The sequence below is a fragment of the Phalaenopsis equestris genome, unplaced genomic scaffold, assembly GCF_001263595.1.
Source record: "Phalaenopsis equestris unplaced genomic scaffold, ASM126359v1 Scaffold221595, whole genome shotgun sequence".
Lineage (NCBI taxonomy): Eukaryota > Viridiplantae > Streptophyta > Magnoliopsida > Asparagales > Orchidaceae > Phalaenopsis > Phalaenopsis equestris.
Genome location: NW_018239809.1, coordinates 1,778 through 11,509, shown reverse-complemented (window position 1 = coordinate 11,509; position 9,732 = coordinate 1,778). Strand labels below are relative to the sequence as shown.

The following is a 9,732-nucleotide window of genomic DNA, read 5'->3' as shown; positions in this document are numbered from 1 at the left end:
CTACTCCTCCAACACCCAACTACCTCATCCAGCCCTTGGCCTTTCTCTCATCACTTAATTCCCTCCCATCCAACAGACGCTCTCCTGTTGTTGTTGCACCCACACCAACTCCTTCCCAATTACAACCACAACCCTGCTCCCATCAGCCTGTTGATTGCTACACCTTTCCACTGTCCTCCACAACCGCATCCTCCCATCTACCTAACTAATTGTCATCTAGTCAGTGGTCACCATCGTCATCCTCAATCTAGGGTGTTGCGTTTGTTGTTATTTTCTGTTTTGAAGAGTATTTGTTGTTACCTTTTGGGTTTTAGCAATAGTATTTCATTTATATTGTGGTTTGGGGTTAACTCGGGTATCATTTGGTATTATAGCTAGTCAAACCTTATTTCTATCGTAGAGTTTCTCAGCATCCGCCTTAGCCCCCCCAAAAAATTTTCTTTCATATCTTCAACTGCCTCTTCCAATTCCAAATCCCAATCATGTCATCATGAAGATACATGCTGGAATGTACTTGGGACAAGATACAGCGAGAGATTTGTCTGCTTCAACAGACACAGAGATTGATGATGGAACACATAGTAGAATACCCTCGACCTCAATCTGGAGAGTCCAAGGGGAGATAGGGACGAGGATCTGAATTCGTTTGATAGGACAGACGTCAGTGCTAAGTAATACAAGCCCCGTTGCTTCGAGATTCACCACCAGAGGAGGCCGAGGGAGGAGCCCTCATATGGAGGCACAGGAATTTCGACATCAATGTGGATTTATCAGAGTTCGACGGTTGTATGAATCTAAATGACTTTATTGACTGACTGCAACATGTTGAACGAACCTTTGATTATACAAAAGTTCAAGAAAATAAACGAGTAAAATTACCAGCCATCAAGCTGAAGAAGAGCTCTTCCTTATGGTGGGAAAACTTTGCAGAGACATAGGAAGAGAAAAGACAATGATAAAATTATCAAGTGGGAAAAGATGAGAAAATAGATGCAGAGGAAATATCTTCCACCTTATTACTGTCAAGATATGTTTCCGAGACTCTACATCCTACAACAGAGAGACCTATCAGTGGAGTTCATTGTGTAGTTCGACGAGTTGCAAATGAAGTCGAGTTGATCGAGCCAGAGGAACACACCATAGCTAATTATTGGGTAGGTCTGAAGCCAGCTCTCAGCAACGTGATGCAGTTGTTGTCCTATTATTCACCAAGAGATGTCTAGATCTTAGCCTTGAAGGTGGAGAGAGAAGAAACAAAACAGAAAAGCACTACCAGGTAGGCAACCATTTGCGGTTGGAGTCAGCAGTAGGAGCCCATCTCAGAGAGTTGAGAAAACTGGTTCGGATAAGGACAAAACCACCTCGACTGAGAAGTAGCTTGAGAAGTGTAGCACGCCTACTACAACCCCCTCCAGAAAATACTTCAGATGCCATGAAATTGGCTACGTCGCCTCCAGCTACATGATGAGTTGAATGGTGTCTTTTATCGAGCAGTGTGCTGTGGAAGAGGTTAGCGATGAGGAAGCAACTTAGGAACTGTGGGAGTATTTGGAGCGAGATGTTCGTGGTTTAACGGTCCCTATAAATTGAGGATACGAGGTATCTACAGTGGCTTTGTCACAACATATTCTACACCTGTTGGATTGTGATCAGAATATATGTAGTCTCATCATCGATGGAGGGAGCAACAAGAATGTGACGTCTATGCAAATAGAGGCGAAATTGGGCCTCATGACGCAGAGGTATTTCCATCATCAGTCTTGAAAGTATGTTGAAAAATAACTTGTTTGCAACTAAACAAGAAGTCAAGATTTGGATTGTCATGAAGCTGATGTTGCCAATGCCGCTTGTCCATAGTCATCTGGAAGTAGTCCATAACATTTGAATTGTCTCTCTCTCTAATAGTACCATGGCACTCGGTCAGTCAGTCTTCAACTAACTTGGAGAGTGATAAAACTACCATCCTTTCCACTTGTCTGTTATCCCAATGGCCTTCACTCGTAGTCTTGAGGAGCTCCCCCATATTCTTGCCTTTCTCGATGATAAGAAAGCACCGTCGACATTCGCCATGATACAATCGTGTGTGTGTGGTAAGTGTGGAAAGCAGCCCGGAGTTCTGATTAAAACCCCACACCCTACTGCTCCCAGATTGGATAGAGGTGGGGGTTACCATAAATTTCAAGAAAATTGGAGGCAATCTATGTAGGTGTGCTGTGAGCTCTCCCATGCTTCTTTGCATTCCTTGCACGCCAACAAAGATATACCGCATTGCAAAACTTGCGCACCAGAGGAGTAACATTTCTATTAACCTGTGTGAGCATCTTGAGAGCCTCCTTAAAATTTTGGTGGGTAGGTGTGGGAAATCCTGTAACATTTCTATTAACCTGTGTGAGCATCTTGAGAAAATTTTGGTGGGTAGGTGTGGGAAATCCCTAAAGTCGAAGCTTTTCTAAAACTGCACCGAAAAACGAACGGTTTGTAGTAATATGCATTTTCTTCTCCACTCTTGGGCATCCCCAAGGGCATTGAAGGGATTCAGAAAGTACTCTGCAATCAAGCCACTTGTTGGTAGGAACGACATCATGGCTTAAGCGGCACCAGAATATCTTCTCTCTAGGCCTGAGTTTAAGATTATCGAGCCATGCGTGGGTTTCATCAAGCTAATTGAACCTAGCGTAAAAAACCATAGCAGTTATAGATTTTCTAAAGCTGAAATCTCTATTCTGGCATGTCCCGTGGCTGGTTCTGAAGAATGGGTATTCCGAGAATAATATTGCATAGTTCATCCTCATACAGATTTCACAAAATTTCTTTATCACAAAGAAGGTTGGCAATCTAAAGGTTTTCACAACTGGAAGAATTCACAAAAGAAGACCAACTGTCAAAGAATGCCATCCCAAACCCAAGCTTGTGATAAAACATTAATGTCTCCCATCCACCCCCTTTCAATGAATAATGCTATTTAGGCTAACAACCCCATTGTAGATAATGTTCCAAGAAAGGGAGTCACTCCTTTGGTTGTCGAAAGTCTACACATTACGCCCATATTTGTAGGCCAAGTCAGTTTGTGAAATGAAGTACCAGGCGAGTTTGGCCCGGAGAGGTCTTTTCCACCCCTTAGTACCATGAAATCCAAGTCCCTAGAGCTTAATTGGCTTGCAAATGTCCCTCCAAGAAATGTAGTGTAATTTTTTTTGAGCACGTTCTTTCACCTAAAGTTTCTGCCGTGTTTTTTGTGCTCCAAGGAAACACCCTTAGGGAGGTTAGTAATGCATAATGAGATACATGGGAGGAATAAGATAAGCACTTCTAAGAAGTGTAATCCGCCCGACAAGAGAGAGATGATGAATGCCCCAAGGATTAATTTTCTGGCTGCATTAGTGAGGAACTTGATATAATCAGACTTGATATGCTTCCTTTGAGCACACATTATACCCATGTAGATGATCTCATCCACTTTCCAAAGTTGAAGCATTCTAGCTAGCTTCCATTTCTTCAGTTTGCAGTACATTTGTTGAAAAAAATCATATACTTGTCTTTGTTTATACCCTAACCAGTTCACTCACAATAATTTCCAGTGATTTTAGCAATTAGTTTGGTAGTCGGGTTCATGAAAAGGAGCACATCATTGGTATAAAGGAGATGTGAGTCTCGGGTCATCCCTAGAGAGTTGGATCTTGATATTACTTGCACGTTGCGAAAGTGCCAACGAGAGTCGAGCAGAGATTAAACAAGTACGAGGAAAGTGGGCACCTCTATTGTATCCAGGCCGAACACTGCCCATTGATCAAGAGATATTTGGGTCGACAAACACACTGCATCATCAAATTAATGAACATGTCATAAAATCCGATAATCTTCATAACCTCCCCAAGGAATGACCAAGTCATTTTGTCATGTATTCCATACCAATTTTAAGTGCCATAAGCCTTGAGGTGACTGTGGCGTGCTTGAATTTGCTGATAATCTTTTGGACAGGCAAACAATATGGGGAGATTGATCTACCGAGAACGCATGCAACTTGCTCATCAGAAATGATAGACAGAAGAATTCCCTTGAGTCTATTAACAATAATCTTGGCGGAGATTTTGTAAATTGTTTGGCAAAGGCTTATTGGCCGAAAATGTGCATGAGAGATGACATTACTCGTTTTGGGGATCAAAACGACGAGAGTTTTTTACAATAACCCGGAATGGACCCGGAAACAAAAAAAACTTTTCACCGCTTTAATAACTTTTTTATTAGCAATCACCCATAACATTTAAAAAAAGATGTAGTGACCCCGTCAATACCAGGGGATTGGTTTCAGCCCATAGTGCGAATTGTAGTTCATATTTCCTCGTCCGTCACCTCCTCAATAAGCGTATCATTATACGATAATTTTAGGTGGGAAGCTATCCAAATTTGACCAATTTTTGAAGGGGCATTACACTTCTATTGGAATGAAAAAATTACTTAAAAGCTTCAACAATATTAGCATTCTCATTTTTATTATCACCATTAGCATCCACAATGCTGGAAATTCGATTGGATCTGTGTCAGGCCGAAGCCATAGCATTGAAATTGTTAGCGTTCAGGTCCCCATCGGTTAAAAATCTATTATTCGCTATTTGTTTCCACCAGGCTATGACATGGGCAAGCATGGCGTTGAGCTCATGAACCTTACTCTTCATGTTAGTCCAAATATCACTATTCAAACACTGCTCCATAATTTCATTAAGTTGGAGTGCAACAATCTCCTCTTCAAGTTGAGCTTTAAGATTCCCCAAGCTTCTGATTTTATTCTTGCTCCAAAAGAACAAAACCTTGAGGTGAGAGAGTACTTTCATTGCAAGATGTCTCGATTGGGAGACTACTGTAAGATAGGGTGCGGTGCGATGTGATACTCATGGATGTTTGCCACCTTTTATTGGAGAGACCGTGACAATTTTACAATTTTTTTAGGACTCAGCACGATTAATTTAGAAACACATACTCCTTCATTAAGGAGGGGAACCACATCGTCCTTCTTCCTTTGGTGGAGTTTGAGATCACCAGTGTCCTTGTCAACAAAAAAACCTTGGTGGGACTAGTTTTGGTGAAGATAAAGGATGATAGGACCGAGGCATTGAATCCAGACATCAGATAATCACGTCAGAGAACATTTCAGGACATCACAATCGATACCTTACCGCAATGACCACCATCATTTAAGGAGGTTCAGGTTTCCCTCACTTCAGATCTGGTTGAGCCAACCTTTGATTACTTTGGGAGGATTCAATTGTATACGCATGACACACAGACTCAATTCATCTATGTAATGGACCCCTAGGAGTATGGATCGATTGGATATATGCTTGCAAGTGGGGAAAAATACTCGGGTGCTTTCGGGGACGGTTAGCCACCAGTGGGATCTGGGTGCTTCCCGGACTGCGGTAGAAGATCTTTCAGCCTTGGGAGCTTGCAGCAACTCCATCACGATGAACGTGCAATCAGAAGTTTTGACAAATAAAGTCGAAGCTCCCCAACCCTAGGAGACTGATGCGGAGCTCTCCTAAACTGTCGGCTAGTCTAACTGGGATGGTTGGACCAGTTCAGGGAGGGAGGCAAGGGGGTCGACCGACAAAAATATTTGTTTTTAGGTTTGCCACCCAAGTCCTCGTTATTTACTATTGTAATTATGTTCTTTTCTTTGTTTAGGGTTAGTTTTTGCCGAGGTTTTTGTCAAGACAGCCGTTGACGTCTTTCGTTTTTCCTCTTAGGGCTGTATCCAAAGACGAGTGGCGTTGCGGCTGTATCTCTCTTTGCGGTTTTGATTATCCCCAATTTTCCCATCATCCGCGAACTTGGTCGTCCTTGCTGCACCCACTGAAGAACCTTCCACAATTGTTCTTCTATAGCCCTTGGCCTTTCTCCCGTTACTTAATTCCCTCCCATCCAACAAAGGCTCTCCTATTGTTGCTGCACCCTACATCAGCCCCTTCTTCCCAATGGCAGCCTCAGCCCTCCCCTCATCATCCAGCTCACTGTTACTCCTCTTTCTTCTGTTCTCTACCACTGCAACCTTGAAGCACCCAATTGACCGCCGTCCAGCCAATGGTCACCACCGCGTCTTCAACCTAGGTGTTGTGTTTGTTATCATTATTTCCTATTTTTAAGAGTATTCGTTGTAACCTTTTTGAATGTTAGAAATGATATTTTATTTCTATTGTGATTTGAGGTTAACTCGGGTATCAACGTTTCTATCCCTCATTCCCTCTTCTCTAAATCTATTTCATCTTCGTTCTTGAAATTTATTACTCTAGCACTCTTGTACGTACATTTTGTCTAGTTTTTTTTCTTTTTTTATTTTGCTACACTTCCTGTTGTTTCAGCTCTTAATATTCTTTTTGAATCAGTAACTTATCTTGAAATATTAACTCATCTTCCGCATTTGAAGAAGTCGTGCCACTTTCACCTCACTTTCATGTGGTATTATGATCTTAACTTGTCTTACCCAAGCACTTGATATAATGCCTGATTTATGATGACACTAATTTAAATGAAAGAGGGATGTGAATACTTTGAACTCTTTAAGAAGTATGCCAATTGTAGAGAAGTCTTCCAATGAAGTAAGAAAACTCACTTGAAACAAATATTTCAATGAAGTAAGAAAACTCACTTGAAACAGCTACAAAAATAAGCATATATTAATCCGTAGATCATAAAGTGCCAAAATAATCCTATGACTGTTTTCATAGGGTCATTTTAGTCCTAGAGTCTATAAAAGTATCAATTCCCAAGACACTTTTAATATCGGATGAAATGGCCCCTATGAAGGACTATTTCAGCCCAATTTAAGTAGTCCGGGAATTAATTTGGCACTTTTATTAACTTTGAGACTAAAATGATTCCATGTAAATAATCATAGGACTAAAGCACTTTACATGTAGAATACATATATTTTGTGCAATTGCAAGTCGAGCATTTTACTAGAATGAAGATATCAAAAAATTCTAAAAATGGTAGCTCTAGGCCACATCATAGAAGTATTAAAAAATTCATAAAAGAGGTAACTCGAGGAAAGTGCTTCTGTAACTTGGGATTGAGCACTTCTCAATAACAGGGACTATCGATTCACATTATTTTACTTTAGTCTTTAATAGAAAAATTATGCTGCATGAATTTAGCTATATGTGGCAGACGTTCTATAGCAAAAGGTTAAATTTTTAATGTTCTGTGAGATTTCACTGGTCGTAAGTTTTATGATATTACTTTTTTGTTAAATGAAAATACAACTTTAGATATAACTCCAAAAGGGAACTTAAGAGTGTTTACTTCTGTTGGTTTACTATATTTTATTTTATTTTATTTTTTGATTTTTCAGTTTCATCATTTGAAAGAGTTACTATATTTCTACAATTTATTTTTAAATTTATTATCATGACTTCTGTAGGAAACAAAGGAGCAATACCGGAATAAGAAGCTAGTTAATATTCTTTTACGTTTGCATCATGAAGTGAGGTGAAATTTACCTATTTATGTAATCTCATTCATTGCTGCATAATTTTAACATGGAACAATCTTTTTTCAGCCCAAAGCTAGCAGCATATGCAACAAGCTTCTCCTCGCACTATCCCCAACTTGGGCTTGGTTTTGGTGCTGTTTGTCATCTTGTTGCCTCTGTGCTTGCCTTTTGGCCAGTATTTGGTTGGATTCCTGGCTTATTCCACTGTCTTCTTGATAGTATTCAAGCTTCATCGTTATTACCTATGGGCCCGAAGGATGCATGTAGCATAATATGTCTGCTGGTATGTACACTCCTGCTTACATATCTTCTCTATCTGGCTGATGGCCAACTTTCCGTTGTTTGGCTTTATGTCAAATTCCGGAAAAAAAAATATTTTGACTAAGTTTTCTTCGATTTTATATTTGGTTGTTGTTTGGCTTTATGTCAAATTCCGGAAAAAAAAAATATTTTGACTAAGTTTTCTTCGACTTTTAGAGATGGCCAGTCATGATTTCCTTAAATTGTTTATGTGACTCTTATTCTTTATTGGCAAAGAGTGATCTTTTTCCTGAAGAAGGAATTTGGCTGTGGAATTATGGAATACCTCCGTTGAGCGTTCTTAGCATGTTGACCATAGAGACAGTTCTAGGACCTGAAGTGGAAAAAGATATCCACTGGTACTTACAACCTGAGCACCTTGCTGTGCTGCTTGTTCGGTTGACTCCTCTGCTTGAAAGGATTGCACAGATTGTCCTGCATTTTTCTTTCACTGTACGTGTTCTTTTCTCATGCAGAGTTCCACATATATTTTATAAACTATATTTTCACTTTAATTCTTTCTAAGCAGACATTAGTGGTCATAAAAGACATGCTTCGTGTCTTCATAGTTCGAGTTGCTTTCCAAAGACCTGAATGTGCAGATGTCCTACTGAGGCCTTTAATTTCTTGGATTGACCAGACCATTAATGAATTGAGCCTCTCAGATGCTGATATTTTTAAGGTTATTTCTTTTGACTGTGTTTTTTTTCAACAAATTGAATAGTGCACCAAAAATCTATTTCTTTTTTATTCAGATATATCGATCACTTGACTTCATTGCTAGTTTGTTAGAGCATCCACATGCAAAGGTTAGATAAATAATAAACCTTTTTAATGCGACATTTGACTGGTGCCTATGTTTATTTATTTAATAGTTGGAGTATGTTTTGGCACTTTTCGTTGGCCAGATATTGTTATTGAAGATAACTACTGTCAGAGTTCTTGTGAAAGCTCTCAAGCGATGTAGTGATGAATGCATCGTTGATGGGAATTTTTATTTTGACAACAAAGTTGTTAAGAAAGCAACTTTCTTTTCTTGCTGGTGCATGCCTCTCTTGAAATCTCTGGCTCTACTTTTTGACCCTCGGACAAACAGAAAGCTTGATAGTATGCACAATGCGTAAGTATTGCTTATTTTTTCTAATCTTTATCTACTTAGTTTGAAGTTGTAACAAGGCTTTTCCTTTCAATTGAATAGATGCTCTGTGGGGGATATTGGCGTTGAAGATAGCTGTTTGATTTGGCATCAACTTATTAGGCTATGTCAGGTAAATTGAAAAGTTAAGATTTTTTTAACACTTAGCGTACTAGTAAATATCCTGAAATTTTCTTTTTATTAAAAAAAAAAACTTGGCTGCTCATTGTTAATGTTCTTTTCTTCATTTTCATTAATAGACTGAGATCAAGCCATAATCAATTTTTAAAATGAATGCTTTAAAACGAAGAAATAAAGAAAATTAACAATTAATTAGAGCTTTTTAAATTTAAGAAGTTAAAATAAAAAAAATTGAAATATTTCAAAAGATAAAATTGTTGTATTACTTGAATCCGCTTAAAATAACTTACTAAAAATTATTGAAGTTAGTAAAATTAATTTTATTTTGCTACTTTAAGAATGACAGAGGTAGACCTAAGAAGACTTGGGCATATTGTATATAAAATGATCTAAATTTATTAGAAATAAATGAAAATATGACACTAAATAGGGCACAATGGAGAAAAAGGATTCATGTAGCCGACCCCAATTAGTGGGATAAGAGTTTTTTTTTGTATGAAATTAAATGACTATAATAATGGAGTCTAAATCAAATTACCATATTAATTAAAGAGATAGTAATAGATATGTTTGTAGAAAATCCAAGTAAGCTAATTAAGTTTAATCAATAATGTATTAAATAAAAAAGATCAATTTAAATTACGACCTTAGAATTAAAAAGAAAAAGTAT

General features: G+C 38.6%; 1 protein-coding gene across 1 annotated transcript in view; it reads left to right on the top strand.

Moving 5' to 3' along the window:
- Positions 1 to 9,199, top strand: part of LOC110037579 — a 101,285-nt gene extending 92,086 nt beyond the window's left edge. The window contains exons 18-25 of the mRNA XM_020742252.1: positions 7,415 to 7,482; positions 7,553 to 7,769; positions 8,024 to 8,239; positions 8,316 to 8,468; positions 8,542 to 8,595; positions 8,695 to 8,906; positions 8,985 to 9,054; positions 9,182 to 9,199. Coding sequence (XP_020597911.1) covers positions 7,415 to 7,482; positions 7,553 to 7,769; positions 8,024 to 8,239; positions 8,316 to 8,468; positions 8,542 to 8,595; positions 8,695 to 8,906; positions 8,985 to 9,054; positions 9,182 to 9,199 — 1,008 coding nt within the window. The remainder of the gene's footprint in view (positions 1 to 7,414; positions 7,483 to 7,552; positions 7,770 to 8,023; positions 8,240 to 8,315; positions 8,469 to 8,541; positions 8,596 to 8,694; positions 8,907 to 8,984; positions 9,055 to 9,181) is intronic.
- Positions 9,200 to 9,732: the final 533 nt, after the last annotated feature.